We start from the raw sequence: 21670 nt of genomic DNA on the forward strand, positions 1-21670 counted from the left end.
TTCCAGAGGACCCAGGTTCAAATCCCAGCCAAGCATGGCAGCTCACAGATGTCTCTAACTCCAGCTCCAGGGGTTCTGACACCCTCACACAGATATGCATGCAGGCAAAACAGCAATGCATTTTCAAATGAAATGTGACTTATTATAAAATAGATTTTAAAAAAGAAATCAGGCAGGGCAGTAGTGGCGCAGGCCTTTAATCCCAGCACTTGGGAGGCAGAGGCAGGCAGATTTCTGAGTTTGAGACCAGCCTGGTCTACAGAGTGAGTTCCAGGACAGCCAGGGCTACACAGAGAAACCCTGTCCCGAAAAACAAAACAAAACAAAACAAAACAAAACAAAACAAAACAAAACAACAAAAAAAAAACAAAAAAAAAGAAGAAGAAGAAGGAGGAGGAGGAGGAGGAGGAGGAGGAGGAGGAGGAGGAGGAAGAGGAGGAAGAGGAGGAGGAGGAGGAGGGAAACTGTCTGAGCTGAGACAGCTCAGCAAACGGGAACCACTGGCTTCTACTCTGTGAACCTGCTCACTCCTCCTTGTTTCTGGAAAGGGTCACACATAGTCTTTTGAGAACTGGCCACCACCAATGCCCACATAGATAGCAAGTTGTTTGCCAACAGTCAAACTATCTTAACCAGAAACTTGCAAATTGTAGCTTCTGTAAAACCTGTTTAGTTTTAGGGAAAATCTCTTTGGGGTGGGGATTAAAAAGACCACCCCAAGATAATCACAACGGCCAACCCTACATAAATCTTGACTTTCTGACTGAAGCTGGAGCTGTCTGAGCAATGGCCAACAAACTCAGTGTCTGTCAGGACTGCCTATGTCTTACTTACATGTGTCCACATAGTCACAGTGACTACTAGCCCTGCACATGGGGACACTGGTCATGGCTACATGCTTCTGACTAATAAGAGGTGACCAGGAAGGGGCTGTGGTGATAGCTCAGGCAGTGTGCATACTGTGCAAGCATGAGAACCATACTTCTAGTCCTTAAGACTCACATTTAAAAACGTGATGGGGCAGCCACTTGGAGAGCTTGTTTAACCTGCCCGCTTTTCTGAGTTCTAACTCAAGAAGTGTGATACCAGTCAAAATCCTAAGCATGCTAAAACCCTCTGGGCTTTCTTACCTCTGAAGGACCGGCTACCCTGCCCCATGGGGCTGTTTGCTGACCTCTATTATTGAATCTGCCTGCTTTCTGGGACCCTAACTCAAAAGGCATGGCTCCCTCTCCTCATCCACTGCCCTGCTTCCAGCAGCCGCCAAGACTTTCAGTTTGCCTGTCCTACTGGTTTTCCTTTTAATAAACTGATCTTCAAGCTGAAGAAGGAATAGAAGCAACTGGCCAGAGCTTGAATGCTCACGATGGAGAGACACAGGTAGGGCCCCGGGGCTCACTAGCTCGCCAGCCTACCCTACTTCCTCAGCTCCAGGCCACTGTGAGGCAATCTCAAAATGCAAGGTGGGGAACTGGAGAGAGCTCAGCAGTGAAAGAGCACTGGTCACTTGGAGTCCCAGCACCCACATGGTGGCTCACAACCATCTGTGCTTCCAGTTTCATGGGCTTCATCACCCTCCTCTGCCCTCCCTGGACACCAAGCATGCAAGTAGTACACAGACATCCGTGGCAGGTAGAAACACCTATACACAAACTTAAAACCAAACAGCAAGGTAGATAGCACCTAGGGAATGGCAGCTGTGGCTATCCTCCAAGTCTCCACGCGTGCACGTGTGCACAAATGTGAACATACGTATGCACATACACGAACATGCAAAGATGGCCATGAGTTGGTATGGTGTAGGATACAAGAGCACTGTGGAGGGGTTTGTTATTCAAGGTTATGGTGGGCACAAAAGCTTTCTGTCTTAGTTAGGGTTTTACTGCTGTGAACAGACACCATGACCAAGGCAACTCTTATAAAAGGACAGCATTTAATTGGGGCTGGCTTACAGGTTCAGCCCATTATCATCAAGATGGAAGCATGGCAACATCCAGGCAGGCAGCTGAGAGTTCTACATCTTCATCTGAAGGCTGCTGTCAGAATACTGGCTTCCAGGCAGCTAGGCTGAGGGTCTTATAGCCCACACCCACAGTGACACACCTATTCCAACAAGGCCACACCTTCTACAAGTGCCACTCCCTGGGCCAAGCGTATACAAATCATAACTGTGGAGTATGACCAGTATTATGGGGTAGTATAATAGGATACAAGAGTGGTGTGGATTCCAAAAAATACCTAAGCTGAGGAGATAGGTGGATTATGCAGAGCAGAAGGGAGAAGTCATAGCAGTTAGAGGTAGTCACATGACTTGCAGCAAGCACTGGGGCCATGTGCTGCTCTAGCTGTGGGAGTGTGACAGGTGGAGTCAGGGTAATGTCAGCTTCCCATCAGTCTGAGAATTCAGTATCAGTGCTTCTTTGCCAATCCAAGTCAGTGATGGCTGAGACAGCGTTATCTAAGGGCGCCTGGCCACTTTCTGGGGGCTCAGTCAGGACTCAGGCTGTAGTCCTTTCCTGGTCACAGGGAGTTTCCTGTGCAGGCCACTTCCCTCTCAGCAAGCCCTGCCTGTGTCATGTGTCCTGCATAGCTGCATGGGCCAAACCCGGAGGTGACTGAAGCCAGGGCCTGTAGTGTGGCTAGAGCAAGAACTCAGGCCGGACCCTGTTTCCGTTAGGACAGCTTTCCCACAGAGCAGCACTTCTCCACGTTCCTAACGCTGTGACCCTTTAATACAGATCCTCATGGTGTGATGACCCCCAACCACAAAATTATTGCATTGCTATTTCCTAACTGTAATTTTCCCACTGTTATAAACTGCACTGTGAATATCTGATAAGCGCTACCTCGGGCTGTGGGCCGCTGCTGCAGCTGACTTTGCTGGGGGCCTCATCAGGATCTTCATCCAGGGCACTGACTCACGCTTAACCCTCTACTCAGAACACAGAGCTGTTTGTTTGTGGATCATTTTGTCCTATGAAATGTTTTTCGAATACTTGGTGGTCAGTACACTGAGCCTTAAGTATTTACACAGTAGGCTTCTCTGCCTTTCTTAAGGGTTGAGCACAAATACTTACACAATATATTAAAAAAACCAAAGCTAGTTATTTATACTGGGACACTGGCCAAGCTGTCAGTCCTCAGCTGTCTAAGCCTGGATGTCTCCTGGCGGTGGCCGTCTCATGGTGGTGGTACTCGTTGTCCACCAGGCTCTCCTTGAGAAGATGGAGTCTGCTGGTGCAGACCTTCCATAGCTCTTCTCGTGCCCTGAGATCTCTCCCCAGTGCTGTCCTGTTAAGATCTTCTAAGTTGGGCTGGTGGGGGTGGGGGTGAGCAGGTGAAGGTACTTGCTGCCAAGTCTGACACCCAAATTCAATTCCTGAGACTGGAAGGCTGGGAGAACCAGACCCTGTGACTTCTACACAAACACTGTGGCCCATGTGCCCTTACTTACAAATAAATAAGCTTAAAAAAAAAAAAAAATCATAGGCTGGAGAGATGGCTCAGCAGTTAAGAGCACTGACTGCTCTTGCAGAGGTCCTGAGTTCAATTCCCAGCAACCACATGGTGGCTCACAACCATCGGTAATCTGATCTGATGCCCTCTTCTGGTGTGTCTGAAGACTGAAGACAGCTGCAGTGTCGCACCTCCCCCTGCACCCCCCCTGCTAGATCAGCAAGGAAGACTCGACAAACAGGATCCTTCTCAACAGCCTTTATTGTAGAAGCACTCTTTTAGATTTCTGGGAGAGACCTCGAATGCCCAGAACGGGCTGCTTATATACCCCCAGCCCTGGGGGGAGATAAGCACATGGAGGTGCACAATTGGTCCATTTGCAGTGCTTCATTAGCATACACATCAGCATACCCCGCCCAGGAGGGGGTGATTGGTCAGGTTCGTGGTACCCTAGTGGTACCTCACTTGCATGCCCCGTTTGGGAGGGGCTGGAGCCAAATTCCAAAGTGTTCAGTGTTCAGTCACCGTCAGATCTCTGGCGCTGTTTTAGTCAGCCGTCAGATCGGCGGCTTACACTGCAGTGCACTCATAGAAATAAAAAATAAATAAATCTTTAAAAAAAAAAAAAAAAAAAGAAAAGAAAGAAAAAAATCATTTAAAATTACCCAGCACATTGGATTCCATCTGGTGAGGTATTTGATGCTCTCAGTGTCCTGACAATGTCCTAACAGCCATCACAGCTTGACAGTTTTCAGGCCTGTGCTGCATTGCTTGCCAGACAAGGAACTCCCAGGGTGAGGAATGCCAGAATTGTCCCTGTCACTGGACACTTTCCTTTAATGCACCTCAGGAGATGCATCTGAGAAGATGCTGACATCCAGGCAGTGGTAACGTCACTATAAAATGGCCTTGTTAGATTACAGCTCCAAGTAGGTGTGAAGAACCAGTTAGAACTGCCTGTGTGTTACTTAACAGCCAGTCATTCACACTACAGAGGTGCATTTTTAGAAATTCTTACAAAGTGGATTTACAATGTGGCAGGCTGACAACAGATTGCTTTGCCACAGAACCAATGGATAACAAGTGTGCTTCGTGTCTTCATGAGCCAAAAGACACTTCAGCATAATTCACAGACACTAAGAGTCAGTAAAATTATAAAAAAGTGGAGTGTGACCAGTGTGCCGACACCAGCAACCAGCAACCTGCAATAGGAGGGAAGTCCGGGGAACAGCCCAGCCCTCAGCAGGGTTGCTGCCGGCTGTATGCACAGGTATGTGTATGCATTCACCTGTGTAGCATGAGGGAGGGGAGCCCAGCCCTCAGCAGGGTTGCTGCCTGCCCACAGACTCACTGCTCAAATGAGAAAGACCCTGTGGAATAAGAAAGGGTAGCCACAGGGTTAGGGGTCCTGTGTCCCACGCTGCCACTGTTCCTGCTTCTCTCTGGAGCTGACAGAGACTTCATTTAGCTACCCTGGAAGAGTTGATTTTCTTGATATCAGTGGGGCTTAGAATCAGTGTCCCATTTCTGAATTTTCCAACTTGTCCAGCCCGTCCACTTGACAAAATGCTGGGAGCCGACTTCTTGGATCTCCTGTGTTGAAAGGGAGAGAAAGATGCCAAGCAGTTAGAGCAAAAAGCAGGGCTACAGACACTTCAGGAAGGTGTGGAACACTGTATCCAGGGTGACCTTTTCTCTCCACTCCATTCCTGACAGACGTCACCACACTGAAATGACCCCTGGCTCACCCCCGCAGTGTTCTCAAGCTCCTCTGTGGCCTCTCTACAGGACTCACCTGTCCTTCTGTCACTGAGGGACCCAGTGCTGCCACCACTCACCTGTCCTCCTGTGCTCTCCCTTTCCTCTTCTTTCTCCTGAAAATGTCTGTCTCCCGTGCCTGCATTATAATTTAAGATAGTATGTCAGTAATGGATAGTGAATACTCAAAAATATAGCAATGGGCTTGTGACAAAAAGCCATATGAATGCCATGTATTTAAAACATCTTCAAGTTGGTATATTAAACATAAACCAGGGGCTGGAGAGATGGCTTACCAGTTAAGAGCACTGGCTGCTCTTCTAGAGGTCCTGAGTTCAACTCCCAGCAACCAAAATGGTGGCTCACAACATCTATAACTGTATTCCCATGGGATGTGATGCTTTTTTTTTTTTTGTCTGATACCCTCTTTTGTCGTGCAGATTTATATACAAATATAGCACTCACATACATAAAATACATACATTAAAAAAAAAAAGCATCAACCACAAAGTTTCACCTTCAACCCCGTGACAGGGTCTGGTGGAGAATACAGGTGACTCTACTCAGAAGGCAGAGGCATGAGACTGATAATTCTAAGCCAGTCTGGGCTACATAGTGAGACTCTTTCACAAAAACCCAAGGACTTGGTTGTAGCTTCCCTCACTGCCATGACCTGTGGAGGACAGGGCTTCCTTGGGGCAACAGCTCGGCACCAACTGACAGACACTGTGGCAATGCCAATGCCACTGCCTCAAGGTCAGCCTTGCCTTACCCATGACCAGGCCAGATGCCTCTGCTGGCCGGATGAAGCTTGGCTGAGATAACCTGAGTGGGGAGGTCACCTATGGGGCAATGCTGGTGTCCTGACTGCTGGGCGAGCTGTGAGGGAGCACCAGCAGGCAGCCAGACCTGAGGCAGTCGGACCACACCTACCGTTCTCTCTTCTTCTTCTGCTGCGGTCTTCTTCTCTTTGATTTGTTTCTGCAAAACCTTGTAGTTCACGTAAGTATTTTTGGGAGGCTGAAAAGAAGGAATAAAGACATCATCAGCTTCTATTCTGCAGTAATAAAAGAGCAGTCCCAGGGCCCCTGGGCTGTCCCTTTCCCCTAGGCCTGGCCACAGCGGCAGCCTCTCACCTTAGCGCCCAGCATGACAGCCCGCTCCCGTTCCAGGACTCTTTCCTTTCCTTTGCCATAGCCTGTGATCCCAAAGCGGTGCACTTCCAGCCGAGCCTGTGGGTGCACAGGTCAGACGCAGTGTGTCAGCTGTTCCCACACAGCCACTCAGCCACACTGGCCCCACAGAGCTGCTGTGTCTGAGGAAACCACCAGGCTCTTGAACTGCTGTGTCTGTCTGTCTGTCTCTCTCTCTCTCTCTGTCTCTCTCTCAGTGCGGCCTCCTTGTTCACCCTCATAGCTGGGATTCAGGTGGCACCCTGTACTCTGACTGGATGCTCTCTACCGGTCCATGCTGCCCACAGCAGGTCAGATGCAACTGTTTTCGGAAGTGGCAGTTAGCAGTGCCCAGTCTCAGGGGCTGACTCCCTCCTGCCCTTTTCTCAGACATCTTAGAAACCTGGGGTCCCGTGGACACCCTGGTGCTGGGAAATGACTAGCACTCAGTCACATGGCCACTGCAACACTAGGTCTGCCATTCCCCTGGCCTGGAGGCAGGACTTTGCAGAAAGCAGAGCTGCATTAAAGCTGTCAGTTCACAATCAACTCTATGAAAGCCTTAAGGAGGAACTAAAAGCTACCGCAAATGCTTACCTTTTCTAGGTTAAACTCTTGAATACCCACATCTTTCTCAAGGACCTTTGTTTTATTCTGCAAAGAAAACAAATTCACATTAGAAACTACCAATTAGCTAGGTACAGCAGCACACACCTGTAATCCCAGGGGAAAAGAGGCAGGGAAGTGGCTACTCCTTTGAGGCCAGTCTGGGCTACACCATGAAACCTTGTCTCAAAACAAACAACCCAACAATTATTATCTATGTGTATAAAGTAAAGATCAAAAACAAAACACCCATTCCCTCAAAGAACAAAACAGAAAATATCAAGTATTGTCGAAGATGCTGAGAAATACTAAATGGGGCAGCTGCAATGGACAAAGTGAGTCACCTCCTCAGAACAGAGAGACCAAGTATGCATACAACTATGTTGCTCCACCCTGCCAGGGGCTTGCAAAGGTATCTGTACACCAATGCTCACAACAGCTACAAGAGCACAAGAGCAACCCAGATGTATGCTGACAGATGAACAGGTTAAAATGTGGTTTATATTCTTTTCTTTTTTCTTTTTTTTTTTTTTTTTTTTTTGGTTTTTCGAGACAGGGTTTCTCTGTGTAGTCCTGGCTGTCCTGGAACTCACTCTGTAGACCAGGCTGGCCTCGAACTCAGAAATCCACCTGCCTCTGCCTCCCAAGTGCTGGGATTAAAGGCATGTGCCACCACCGCCCAGCCTAAAATGTGGTTTATATTCTAAAGGGGAAACCCTGGGTTGGGGTGTAGCTCAGTGGCAGAGTGCTAGCCTCACCTCATACACATAGCACTTTAGTGCTAACACAAAATAAAGAAAAGAGCAGAGCATGACACACATACATACCATCATGTCACAAAGAACGTGAGCGTACTGTGAAACAGACCAGTCACAGAGGCAAGTAGTGGTCCCACCCATAAGGGAATTTGGCATTTAAGAGAGAAAACAGAAGACTTACCAGATGCTTGAGACCTATGGAGACTACTGTTAAAGACAAAAGCATTTGGCCAACAATAGTCACCACCATCCAATCCCAGGCCTTGGTCTGTCACAGCAACAAAAGAGCTGTAAACTGCATGCAGCCTCTAGGAAAGATGCTGGGCTCCCTGCTGGATGATGGGGCCAGCCAAAGTGGCTCTCCTGCTTTCTCAGGGCACAATCCCTGCCCTGCACAGGCAGGATATCCAGTCACAATGCTTCTCCACATGGGAGCTGAGCTCCTGGCTCAGTGAACCTGCCTGTGGCCCACTGACTTGCCCCACATCATGTTCTTCTGTATGGCTTGTACTTAAGAGACAAAATTGCCAGCGTAACTGCACGCCTTTAATCCCAGCATGTGGCAGGCAGAGGCAGGAGGATCTCTGGGAGTTCCAGATTAGTTGGCCTATATAATGAGTTCCAAGATAATCAGTGGTACACAGTGAGACCCTGCCTTGGAAACAAAACCAGAGCTTAGGATGATGCTCCTCCATCTTTCATCTCTCTATGTAGCCCAGGCTGTCCCTGAACTCAGAGATCCACCTGAGGGCGCACACAGCCATGCCCCTGTCATCAAGAGGACTCTGATTCCTAGAGTAGTGACAGTGGAAATCAAGCAGCTGGCGAGGGGCATGGGGACAACCTCACTGACTCTGCCCTAGGAACCACGTGCCACCTGAATGGACACACTCCCTGTTTAAGAGCCCAAGATGTCCTTCCTCTCAAGAAGCTGCACTCCCGATGAAGGGCAGGTTCTCTCACTTGCTCCTTAAGCTCCAGTCCAGGCCCCATCTCAAACCCAGACGGCTGAGTGGAACCCATCACTCACTTCGTTGGTTATAATTCATTTGCCACCCAGGGTCAGCATCCTAAAAACATGAATCAGACCAACTCTGCCTGGTCTTTGCTACTTTGTGGCTTCTTCTTTTTCCCACCCTTAATAGCCTGGTTCTACTCGCTAACTCCTCTAAGAGATAGGAGAGAGAGAAGTATAAAGGAGGGAGGGAGAACGAGCGAGCTCTGAGTTGAATTTATTTCCCAGCTGTTTCTCCCAGTTTCCAGCCCAGCCCCTTCAAAAATGTCTCCCAATTACCCCTCTCACTTCCCTAACAGACCCTTCTCCCGGCTTTCCCAATACTAACAGCTCCAAACTATAACAAATGTTGTAGCCTATCTGTTCAGCTCAGCTTCTCCTACAACATGTTCTGTACCACCTGGCTCCTCTCACACGGCTAACCCAGTCCCCTTTCAAAACCTCGGCTTGATTTTTAAATTTCCCATCCAGCTGCCAGAAATCCAAGAGGCAGCCAACACTGTAGGTCATAGGGTCAAGCAGTTCCAAGAGCTAAGAATTCTTAAAGGGCCAGTTGCTAGCAACTGGGGATCCTTTGAAAGCCCAGGCACACCAGGTAAATCCCCCACACTCCCCATTTGCTGTGGCTTCTAAGTCTGCGTCCTTGAAGCTGCCCTGGGTGTCCCTGTAGCCATGCTACTGTTGTCAGTCTTGCTTTTCCATTCCTTCCAGGGTTCACAGATGTCTGTTGAGAGAACCCAACAGCGATGCTTCTCTTCCTGCTGTAATGTGAGCACCGCTTCCCGAACCTTGAAGGTTTTTGTGAAATGATAATATAATATAGTTCATATCCACCAGACTTTCTATTTCAATGTCACTCACTTGCAACTTTAATGTTGGCCTTCCCATCATTAACAACTATTCACCCACACACATTTTCCTGTACTTCCATCCAAACCCTCCCGATCTCACGACTGAGCCGCTTCGCCCTTGATATGGGGAAACAACAGCAGCTGAGCAATCCTGCCACTGTACCTTGTACCTCTCTTTTTCACATAAGCCATTACTTCAATTCCTCCTTTGAAATCCTCATCTATAATTCCTGGACACACAACAAATGCTTGTAAAGTCAAACTTTCTTTCCAAGCTCATCCTTACTGTCCTTGAGGGCAAAGGACCATAAACTCCAGTAGTTATTCTATAACTCTGAATTTTTGGGGCTAGTGTAAGATGTTTATCCTTGGCCAAGCCTAGAGCAGCAGAGTCTGCATTAGCATGCAGGAGATCTGCATTAGCATGCAGCAGATCTGCATTAGCATGCAGCAGATCTGCAATACTTGGTTGAGGTTCTTGTTATTTCCTGGCTTGTATGTTTTACTGCAGGGCCTTGAGCTAGCCTACCTACTTTATCCATTATTTTTCTTCCAACACCAAGAAATTGCCTTGGCTCTCTCTCTTGGATTCACTGGTCCAGTGGCAACACATGCTACACCATATGCACATCCCTGGAAACCTAGGACTTCTTTCTGGCTTATATCTAGAAAAACCATTGCCCTTAGAGATGCCTTGTTCACAATTTTTTTTTGCAAATGACCCTATTTCTCATAATTAAAGCTCTTTTTGAAATCTGAGACCTGCAATGAGAACTCTGCCAATCTTCAAGTGTCATGAGTTAATTGCTTCTGAGATAGCAAGCAGGGACCTACAACTTAGAACACATTCCCAGAGGTTGTAAAACAATCAAAGGTCATAAAAAGGGAAATAACAATTTACTATAGGTACAAGAACAGAAGCTAAAATGTTGACTGTGTTTTCCTATATAAAACTTCAATAATAACTTAGTCACAAAAATTATAGTTTTTAATTTTCAATGAACTGGTTGAGCTAGTAACAGATAATGAATGTTTAGCCAGATAATTACTTCCTAATAGATATGCAGGTAAACTTTCTCTGTTGTAAACTTCTTATTCAATTTATGATTTGAATTTCTTTGAATTTCTAGTGAACTCTGGTTTAAAAACAGTGGGGAGGGAGATGCTTGGATACACCGTGTGATATATTCTCCTTGAAAAGGTACAGAAGGGTAGGAAAGATTACATTGTCGGACACAGCACTGGGAGTAAAGGCACTGAGATTATTATTGTTAAACCGTAACCAGAGGAGAAAGCAAAATTAGAAAGAGAGCAGAGAGAACTCTTTAGGGAGAACTTTTGTAGAAACTTTTTGGAGAGGCGGGTGGTGGTGGCACACGCCTTTAATCCCAGCACTTGGGAGGCAGAGGCAGGTGGATTTCTGAGTTCGAGGCCAGCCTGGTCTACCAAGTGAATTCCAGGACGGCCAAGGCTATACAGAGAAACCCTGTCTCGAAAAACCAAAAATAAATAAATAAATAAATAAAAAGAAACTTTTTGGAGAACTGAAGAAGTTAGAAATAAAGGCTGAAGTCTTTTCAAAGTGCCTCCTTTTCTTCCTGAGACTTCAACTAGCAGGCTGGGAGTCAGAGCTGTGCAGTTCCTGCAGAGATAGAACAAAGGCTACTTTACTTAATCCCTCTCTGTTTTACTATGAGGTGCTAAACACCAGAGACTGAAGTTTTCCAGCCTTAGAAGAATTCAAACAGGTCAGCTACCACAGAAAAGTGAGGTAGACCTAAGACAGGTCAGTTTTATTATTAAACAGCAATCCTAAATATTTCTCAAGTCCAAGCCTTACTCCCAACTAAGCTCTTTCCCCTCGGCTACTCTCAAGAGAGAACCAGAAAGAAGTGTTGGGGCTGGTCTGGCATCTTCTTTCCACCATGACAACCATTGCAACTGAGGACCAGCCTCCTAGTATAGTTGTTTTCAGTCTCCTCTAGTCTTGTGGAATAATTCCATTTTGAGTAGTCCAATTATTTAGAGTCTGTTTCCCAAAGGGGGTGTGCACCCCATAAAACATCATCGACTCTTTAGAAAGCGTTAGGTCCCTCTTTCTACAGGGCACCATCCTATTCAACCTAGTGGCTCATCCCCATTAGAAGGTATATGCTGTGTAACTACTGGGAATGCTGTTGGTGATTCTGTGACCCAGGTCGGCCTGCCCTCAAAGGGTGCTGCGGGTTTAACCCTGTCTTCTGAAAAGGGCTGTCTCATCGGCCTACCCTCCTGCTTCTCCATTTCTGTGACTTGACTGCCCTTTGACAGTTCCTTTTCCTCTACCTAGAAGCTCCATCTCTGGTTCAGTCACTGGGAATGAACCTACCTATCTGTTCTCCCTTTTCTTGACATTTTTTTCTTTCATTTTTTGATTCCCAAGCTTCTCCATTTCCATCCATAATTTTTCCGGTTGTTCAACCTTTTTAAAAACAAAATAGCCCCCAAATGAGGAAAAAAAAAAAAACAAACAAACCACTGGGGCTAAAAACCACACGGGGCATATTCCAACAACAGCCCCAGCAAACAGCCTGTAAGCTTTTTGAAACAAAGTATCCATCCCACCTTTTCCTCCCCTTTGCTCTAAGGTACCTGAAGTCAAACCTCCCATTCTGCCTGCCCTACATTGAGGTCACTTGTAGCCAGTCTTCGCTACTTTGTGGGTTCCTTTTTTCTCCCAAGCTTTTATCTCCCCACCCTTATCCCATTTTACCCTCTAACGCTAGATAGGAGAGAAAGGATAGAGGATAGAGGGACACACACACACACACACACACACACACACACACACACACACACACACGGGGGTGGGGGGAGGACCAGAATTTATTTATTTTTCCTATTTCTGTCTCCCAGTTTGCAGCCCAGCCCCTTCAAACATTTCTCCCAACAGTTCCCCCCTCGGTTCCCCAGCAGACCCTTCTCCCAGTTTTCCCAGCACTAACAGCTCCAAACTGTACTGACTGTTGTAGCCTACCTGCCCAGCTCAGCTTCTCCTGGCTCAACTGTTTCTACCAATCTTCTGTACCAATCTTTAGGCCACCCCATTTCTTTTTTTTTTTTTTTTTTTTTTTTTTTTTTGTTTTTCGAGACAGGGTTTCTCTGTGTAGTCCTGGCTGTCCTGGAACTCACTCTGTAGACCAGGCTGGCCTCGAACTCAGAAATCCGCCTGCCTCTGCCTTGCCTCCCAAGTGCTGGGATTAAAGGCGCGCGCCACCACCGCCCGGCAGGCCACCCCATTTCAAACCAGAACGTTGGTCATAATTTATTTGCCATCCAGGGTCAGTATCCTGAAAACATGAATCAGATCACCTCCTGCCCCTGCTGGAATTCTGTCAGCTTTCCACATACATGATTTTTGTTTTGCTTTGGTTTGATTGGAAGGATCTCATCATGTAGTTCGGGCTGGCCTGGAATTCTTTTTTTGTTTGTAACTCTGGCCGGTCTATTAAGGCTGGACTGACTTCATGATGATCCTCCTGACTTCAGGGAAGATCGGTGGAAGGTATCATCCCTGGCTGTCTTCATGTGCTTTAAAGTATAAAGTCCTATAGCTCCCTCTAAGACCTGGGAAGGACCAGCTTTCCAGCTTCTGTATGTCATCTCAGGTCACTGTACCCCCTGTCCTAATCCTGCTTGTCTTCCAGGTTTTTGAATCAGTCAGGCACACAACAGGGTTGGCAAGGCTGTTTCTTCACCTGCTTATGTGGTGCGCCTCTCCCCCTCTAAGTGCCTTTAGTAGTGAGCATTACCTGCTTGGGCCTCACTTCCCTGACCACAATACCTAGAGCAGAGCCTGTTCCCCTCAGCATCCTACTTGTTTTGTCTTTGTTCACAACTCTTTACGTTTATAACCACAGGATGGCTGCCACATACTCCACTGCCGATCTCTGGGACAGGTAAGCAGGCAAGTAGCAGGCATGTGAGTTTCCTGTGAAAGGACTTCTGAAGTCACCACACCACAAAGTGGGGAAGCCTGGGAAGAGCATTTGCAGGCTAAAGCCATGTGGAGTAGAGCAGCACTGAGATGGTGCCATGTGCCCAAATAAACCTATTAAACCTGAAGGACGCACAGCCCTGCTTCATCATAGAATTCATGACGTCAGTCTAAGTTGGGGGGGCAGGGAATAGTCATTTTCTGGGTGTAGGTAGGGCCAGAGAGCTGGATTACTGTCCAAAACGTACCACTAGCTCTTCCTTCTTCAAGTTCTCTAATTCTAGGACTATGCAATGGAGTTCATTATCAGTCACTGTCTCTGCCACCCACCTTTTGGAATGCTTTCTGATGGTGTCCCTGCTTTCACAGAACGAGGTCGCACAGCTATAGCATGGTTACCTTGTGGGCCTCACCTACTGAATTCTCCCCCTCTGCTTGGCATCCCCCAGTCCCAGGCTGCAATACTCATACTGCACAGCCTTTGCATGTGTGTGTGTGTTTCTCCAGGGTCCACCACCTGACTCCTTCACTGTACACACACACACACACACACACACACACACACACACACACGTTTTCAAAGGGCAGAGAACATTTAAACAAGTGAAAAATATAACCCAGTTTAACAAGTTCAAACACAGAGGCTCCTGAGATAATCCAAGTAGAAGGAAAACACTCGTGAAAGGGCTGGCGAGGCACCTGCTCCTGACGGACGGGAACCCAGACTCACAACGCCAGCTATTTTTCCCGTTCTATTAATAGACAAACTTTCCACTCTAGAAGGGGGCAAGAAGATGCTGGGGCCCGAGAGACTTGAGGCAGTAAGGAAGGGCATGGAGACAGATCGTGTTAGTTTTGAAACCTAACACTGAGAATTCCCAAACCATGGCACACTAGAAAAGACAAATCCTTGTGGGTTCCTAAAACAGGAGGAGATGGTCAAGGGCCATTCCTTAGCGCGGCTATGACAGGTCCCAGTGCTCATATCTGAAGCGTGAGTAGGAAGCTGACTTAGAGCCATCCCTAAAGTAAGAACAGGTGTGACTGCAGCCTGGCATCCTAATGAGCCAAAGAAGAGCGGTGAGCCAGCCAGGTATGAAACGGTGGTTAGACTCACGAGCACTAACGGGCCTGTTTGTGTTTTGCAGTGCTGGGTATGGAACCCGAACTCCCGAATAGAATGGCAGGCAAGAGCTGTGTCACTGAACACCTCAGTCCAGGCAACGCTGCTTCAAATGGTAGGAATGTGGTGAACGACAGCATTAACACTCATTCACACAGCCATGAAGAACAATGGTGACCTAATGGTCATGCCCCAGTCTCAGAAACCTGCTTCTGGGGCCTTATCTGCAGAAAGGACCTTAGAGAGCAGTTAAGGTTCTCAGGGAGTGAGGAACATCCTGGATTTAGTGGGAGACCTAAAACCAATGATGGGTAGGTACCCTGAGAGACAGGTACAGGAACAGGCTTAGACCCACAGGATTAGCAAGCGTGCAAAGGCAAGGCAGAGACTACAGTTACACCACCATCAGCCAGGGGGTGCAGAGAGCTCCCCTGGCCAGAGGCAGGAAAGCTTCTCTAGACCCGAGTCCTGGAAGGGAGCGTGGCCCTGCCATACTTGGCTTTGGATTTCTGGCCTCTACAGCTGAACCACTGGTGGTGATTCTCTGTTGCTTTGGGGCAATCTCTAACAGCTGCCTCAAGACAATGAGATAAGTTCCATTTTTCAAAATAGATAAAGGTTTATGGGGCATGAGGAAGGCTAAAGAATGGCACCTCTCTGGCTTTTAGCAATGAATTTTTAAAAATCCATTAGAATATTCTTCTTGCAAGGAAATGGGAGGCAGAGAAGACCGTTTGTGGGGGTAACCTTAACAAGCTGACTTTGAGGTAACAAGCTATCTGAAGGAGAGTACTGCACAGGAAGTTACTTTCCAACCAGACTGTGAGTTCCCAGCAAGGGCTGGTGCACATTTTGGTCAGCACTGGCTATGTCCTATAATAGCTATGACAATGCTATGTCCTAAAATAGCTGCTAGCACACAGCAGGAGTGGCAGGGTAAACTGGTTTTCTTCTGAGCACTGACAACCAAAGGCTTACTAGCTAAGCAGGCCTGGTTTTTATCAAAGTCGGAAACCTTTCCTTTTGAGGAGGTCAGGGTCTCACTATGTAGACCAGGCTGGCCCTGAATTCATAGAGACCCACCTGCTTCTGTCTCCTCCTGAGTGCTGGGATCACAAGTATAATCATATGCCTGGCAAGCCCTGCAACTCTTAAGACCAACCTTGGCTCCATGATTTCGAGATGGCTACCTCCCAAGTATTGAGCAATCAGCACTTGGCTGGCAAGAGTGTTTTTGTATACCTTAGGTCTCAAGGTACTAATGTCATAAATTTAACCACTGAACTATAACGAGATTTATAGTGTCCACTTTTCCTCTGGGGAAATCGGGTTTGGCAACCTTACTCAGTTGGCCCACATGATGGGTAAGAACCAGATGCTGAGACCTGTGAGAGTCATTTACCAAATGCTGGCCTGAAGGTTGCCCTGGGGCCCCAGGTAGAGCCTAAGCTCACCGTGGCACCCTTACCACACAGGCATAGGCCAGTGGACCCATTACCTTTGCCGGCTCATCTTCATCTGACTTTGGTTTTCTTTTTTTACTTTTGCTTTGAAACTCTACCACTTCCACTAGCTTGCTGTTGTTCTTTAGGGGAGAGAGGGAGACTGCCGTGGTGGCAGGGACTTCTGAAGGGGCAGCGGGAGCAGACTGAAGCTCTTCTCTGAGCTCCTTGAAAAAGCTGGAAGCACTCTTCCTCTGGCCTCGCACAGGAGATCCAGGCAGGGGAAGCTGCTCTGCTGACACATCTGCTATCGCCTCCGAGTTTCTCTTCTTCTCTCTCCTCTTTCTGATCCTTTTCTGCTCTGTTTCACCTTCTGTCTCTCCTGTTTATTTCAACATAAAAAAATTTAAAAATTATCTTAGTTTTAATTAACACCAATACCAAAGGAATATCTCGCTGAATGTGGCCCAGACACAGGAATCCATTCATATATACAAAGAAACAAAGTGCTTGGGGCCAGGTCTCATGACTTCAGTTTGAGCCCCAAGACCCACATGGTAGGAGAGAACTGACTCCTGTGTTTTCTCATTACACTAGTCCTCACACACGCTCCTTACACGGTGCCATCAACACCATAGTTCCCAGGACCGTATTAGCATTTGCCTCTCTCTACAGTCGCATTTCTTTTTACCACACTGCAGGGTTACAGGTAGATGTCCGGGTTCTTCCTGTTTTCTTTCCGTTTCAAATTTAAAGGGAACCCAGCTAAACTGCTTTAATTTGGATACCTTTATCTTCTACTCAATTTCTCATCTTCAGTTTGTTTCTTCTGCTCAGACTCTCAACAGTGACCTGAAATTTTAGCCAGAATTCTAAACCTCACTACTGAGCTACAGTATGGGCACAAGAGCTTTCTAAGCACTAGCTGTGTAGTCAATAAAAATGTACTGTGGCCAATGTAACTCTGTCAGTATGGATATAAAAATGAGTAGGTAGAGTCCAGGTGACTGGAGCAACTCTCGTAATACATTCCAGCCTATGTGGATATAAACTGTATCTAGGATTTTAAAAATCTGCCTTAAAACTTGTGAAAGTTGTCTGCCCTCCACTCCGTGGACAGAGAACCTAAAACGGAGAAGTAAATACGGTGCAGAATGTGACATCAGGCCCTACACCTTGAGACTCGAGCACTTAAGGGGAACCTTTAAGGTTATTATATATAAGGGTTGCTCTGACGGTTAATAAGGGAAACACACAAAATGCATGTACACCCGGAACGTCCTTCCAAGTTCCAAGCTTTTTCTTTTCTTTAAATCGTGTTAAGTGAGCGATTTCGAGTAACCGCTCCAAAATAATAGTTTGCTACGTGTCTGGTTCTAAAAGTCAGGCAATCTACGTGAGCTCTCCAGCCTGCCAGTGCCTGTCCTTTTGCGGGTGGCCTGCCTTTAGTACCCAGCTCTGAGTTTTCTTTCCTGTACATGGAAAAGGAGAGCGAAATGTCGGACAAGAAGTGGGTGAGAAGCTCTCGGAGAGGGAGGCGCCGCAGGGTAGAGCCGGCCGGCATGGCTCCAGGACACCACGTGGGCCGTGGTCCCGACGCCTCGGGATGCGTCTCGCTGCCTTTGGCAGCCTCCTCGCAGGAGCTACGCTCACCCAGGTCGTAGAGGGTCCGCAGCACGGCGTCCAGGAGCGCCTCAGAACCGGGAGGCTCGGGGGAGTCCGAATCTCGCTCCGCCGCCATGGGATTCAGCACGGACCCCGGAATCCAGCACACAGCCCACCACTTCCGCTTCCGGCGCGGCTCCTGCGCGTGCGTCACGGGTCCTGCGCGGCCTCGGGCCTGGTTAAGATGGCGGTGCCCGGGGTCCCGTGCAGTGGCCGTACGGAGTGCCACTACCCTGGGCGGATGGGAGCCGCCCCGTTCGAAAGAACCGCCCCCAGTGGCTGCACCACAGCCGCGTAGCAGACCAGCCCAGGCCCCGCCCGGGACGGCAGCCGCGCCATGGACGTTCCTAGCTCCTCCAGCTCCCGATTCTCGGTCGGCTCTGCCAGCCCTAGCAGTGTGCTCCTCTATGCGGTAGGCGCCTGGGGGACCAAGGCCCAGGGCGACGTCCCCTGTGCCCCCAGCCCACGACCCGTGTCTCAGAGAGCGGGTCCCGACCCACGTCTGAACAGGGTTTGGGTACTTGGCTTGGTATCCACGGCAACCATGTGCCTGCGCCTCGGTTAACGTGTCTGCTTTTACAAGTTTATATCGATGGTGGTTCCTCTGTCCCTTCTCCCCACCGGGCCGGGAGCCCCCGCAAACTACATGAGGGGAGAATTGGAGCCTCCCCGGTCCACCGAGGATGTGTTGGCAGAATTCTGCCCGTTGAGTAACCTTAGTCCTGACCCAGCCCGAGAAGACTTTTGGCTCTCCACCTCCCGCCTTTCCCCTTCTCCCTCAAGTATTCCTGAGAGAGAAATATTCGGAGTCGAGGTTTTTTTTTTTTTTTTTTTTTCCCTCTTAGTTTAGGAAGACTTGGAACCTCAGGAAATTACTGTCTTCTATTCGTTACATTTCCACAAGTTTCTGAATAGGATTCCCATTGCCACTGGTTTCATTCCAACTTGCCCTATACACCCCACCCCCCACCCCCTTCCTCTTCTGGTTTTAACTGGTGGTTTGCCTGGTTTGGTTTCCAACAGAGTGTCGGTCACTTACAATATTCATGAGCAATTATCAAGGTGGAAATTTTTGTGTCCTTTCACTCGGTGGGATTGCACAATTCCAGGGGCAGGGGAGGTGGAGGTGTGTGTGTGAGAAATTTGCTTATTTTTATTTTATGTGCACCACGTGGTGTCTGGTGCATCAGAAACCAGCTCTGGAAATTGAGTTACAAATCATGAGCTGCCAGGTGAGTGTTGGGAAAGGAATGACTCTTAACCCCTGTGCCATCTCTCCATACTCTGGGGGAGTTTTTTTGTTTTTAAATCTTATTTATTTTTGAAACAAGATCTTCTTGGTTTGTACTCTGGCTTGGCACTAGCACTGAAGAGTCAGGCTTCCTGGATCTTGCAATCTACACCACCACTCTTGACAAATAATGCCTTTCAAAGGATATCTCCATGCTATGGCAGTTAACACCATTTTCTGATTTCACTCCAGTGTTGTGTTAGCTTGTGTAGAAAGGTCAAAGAGGAAAAACCACACATGAGCAAAGTAAAAACCCTAAGAGAATATCGCTGCCTTGAGATTAGGACAACATCATTTGGAATGTGGGCAAACTTCATGTCTTTTTTTTTTTTTTTTTTTTGGTTTTTTGAGACAGGGTTTCTCTGTGTAGCTCTGGCTGTCCTGGAACTCACTCTGTAGACCAGGCTGGCCTCGAACTCAGAAATCCACCTGCCTCTGCCTCCCAAGTGCTGGGACTAAAGGCGTGCGCCACCACCGCCCGGCATGGGCAAACTTCATAAGTTCCTTAAGAAATTTAGATTTATGATTAACATGAACTGTATGTAGCCTTAAAGCCTAAGGCTGGAACCTCTCTCACTGACTTCACACAGTTCTGCATCATCTTTAGTTTGTTATTCTACAGCAGACACGTTGGGAAAGAAGATTGTTACAATAGCTCTAACTTAAGCTTCTTGGCCTTTAAATGGGTTTGTGTGTTGATTGGAATTTTCCTTGTATGTGTTAATAAAAAAGAGTTGTTTTTTTTTTTTTTTTTTTTTTTAATGATGAAATTTTGGTCATGAACATTTCCACCTTTGAGGCTGGACAGCAGCCTTTTTTTCTTCTTTTTCTGAGACAGAGTTTATTTTCTGTTGCTGAGGGTGTCTGGGACTTGCTTTGTAAACCAGTTTGGCCTCAGACTCTGCTAAGAGATCCACCTGCCTCTGAGTGCTGGCGTTAAAGGTGTGTACCACCATGATGGCTCAGCAGCCTATAACAGTAGCTCTGGCTGTTGTTTGTAACTGCCCAGCTGGTGACCACGGTAGGCTGCCTATCTTCCTCCACCACAGTATTAGTTGTGCAATACTCTGTCTAATCTGTAGTTCTTTAGAAATATTAAGACATTGTTAATGATGCAAACATTAGGAGTGCCTGCAGTCTCCCAGTTTTTAGTCTCAGTTTCAAAGACTGCCTTGCCTCTAAGCGCACAAGAAATAGTAAATGTCAACACATAGTCTAACCAAGCTGGGTAAAGAAGTGCAGTGATTACAGCATGCTCTAAATGTTGTTGGAGTCAAGGGAAGAGGCATCTGGCTGGTTTGGGCACTGGAGAAGGCTTCTAAAAGATGATACCAAATCTGAGTTTCTGGGAGGTGAGGACTGCTGCAGTGTTACCTAAGAAAATCGTGGCCTTGTGTGCTGGGGGCCTGGGGGACGGAGATGGATCAGAGCAGAGAATGATGAAGAAGACACGAGACAACATTAAGACATAGCAAAAGGTATTGTCTACAAGAATTTCATGCTGGTTGTGGTGTCACACACCAGTAGGCAGAAGACTGAAGGAGACAGAGGCAAGAGGATCATGAGTTTGAGGTCAGCCTAGGCAACACATTTTGGGGTTTGAGAGGTGGCTCAGTGGTTAAGAGCACTGACCGCTCTTCCAGAAGTCCTGAGTTCAATTCCCAGCAACCACATTGTGGTTCACAACCATCTACAGTGGCATCCCATGCCCTCTTCTGGTATGTTTGACGATAACTACAGTGCTCATATACATAAAATAAGTAACTCTTATTTCACACATCATGGGTATTCATGGCTTTTATAGAGGACTAAATCTCTGTGTTTATGCTCTAGAAAGTCTAAGAAAACCATTAGGCTTCTGGCATAGTTGTCTGCATTAGTGAGATCTTTCACTCTAAAGAAACTTAGGTTGGGGAAGATGTGATCCATAGGCTTGGAGAGCATAGGACAAATGGCCAGTGCACAGAGGCTGGGAAGCACAAAGCATAATGGTTTTGGTGCAAATACCTAGTGCAGAAGATCCTTGGCACTGGGAACCAGTTGTATCTAAGACCTAAGGAAAGTGGGGACAGTCTGAAGTAGGTGGTTGGGTTCCTGTGGTTTGGCAACTGGACAGATGCTGATCTCTCAATGATAGGAAATGCGGGGGAGGAACAGGTCTAGTCAGGTTAAAAACAGTTTCAGTCTAGGATGTCAGATTGTCAGCTGTGGATTATCACAATCTGGACCAGTTACATCCAAGTAGAGTTAGGAATGTGGTACCCAAGCAGAAGAGGAGAGTGTGACTGAGAATGTGGATTTGGCAAGCCACTGGCAGGTAGGATGCATCTGAAGCTAGCTAGAAGTGCACTCTTCCAAAGAGACTATGCATGTATGTGTGCACATGTGTGTGTGTTCATATCTGTGCCCCAATTGTACAATCCAGATCCTTGTTTGCTTGTTAAGAGTCCAGTGAAATGCTGGGCAGTGGTGGCGTAGGCCTTTAGTCTCAGCACTTAGGAGGCAGAGGCAGGTGGATTTCTGAGTTTCTGATTTCTGAGGCCAGCCTGGTCTACAG

At 47.5% G+C, this 21670-nt stretch overlaps 2 protein-coding genes across 3 annotated transcripts in view; one reads left to right on the forward strand and one right to left on the reverse strand.

Annotated features, from left to right (window-relative positions):
• Nucleotides 1-3699: 3699 nt before the first annotated feature.
• Fsaf1 (40S small subunit processome assembly factor 1) lies at nucleotides 3700-18030 on the reverse strand. The gene is made up of 7 exons (XM_034522230.2): nucleotides 17811-18030; nucleotides 16214-16539; nucleotides 6984-7040; nucleotides 6351-6446; nucleotides 6148-6234; nucleotides 5295-5353; nucleotides 3700-5049 (listed from the first exon to the last, which is right to left on the reverse strand). Exons 1-7 carry the CDS (start codon nucleotides 17896-17898, stop codon nucleotides 4917-4919), a joined length of 846 nt encoding a protein of 281 aa, XP_034378121.1. The 5' UTR covers nucleotides 17899-18030; the 3' UTR covers nucleotides 3700-4916.
• Nucleotides 18031-18089: 59 nt separating this feature from the next.
• The window catches only part of Gnpat (glyceronephosphate O-acyltransferase), a 28330-nt gene continuing 24749 nt past the window's right edge, over nucleotides 18090-21670 (forward strand). For both annotated transcript variants that reach the window (XM_034522232.2, XM_034522233.2), the window contains exon 1: nucleotides 18090-18234. In XM_034522232.2, the coding sequence (XP_034378123.1) occupies nucleotides 18160-18234 (75 nt within the window). In that variant the 5' untranslated portion in view covers nucleotides 18090-18159. The remainder of the gene's footprint in view (nucleotides 18235-21670) is intronic.

The sequence above is a fragment of the Arvicanthis niloticus genome, chromosome 18, assembly GCF_011762505.2.
Source record: "Arvicanthis niloticus isolate mArvNil1 chromosome 18, mArvNil1.pat.X, whole genome shotgun sequence".
Taxonomy (NCBI): Eukaryota; Metazoa; Chordata; class Mammalia; order Rodentia; family Muridae; genus Arvicanthis; species Arvicanthis niloticus.

Coding starts and splice junctions, on each gene's coding strand:
- Fsaf1 (XM_034522230.2), bottom strand. CDS start 17,898: ATGGCGGCGGAGCGAGATTCGGACTCCCCCGAGCCTCCCGGTTCTGAG. Junction 7,041..16,213: donor ATGAAGATGAGCCGGCAAAG/GTAATGGGTCCA, acceptor TTTTCTTTGCAG/AATAAAACAAAGGTCCTTGA. Junction 5,050..5,294: donor GGGAGAGCACAGGAGGACAG/GTGAGTGGTGGC, acceptor CTTTCAACACAG/GAGATCCAAGAAGTCGGCTC.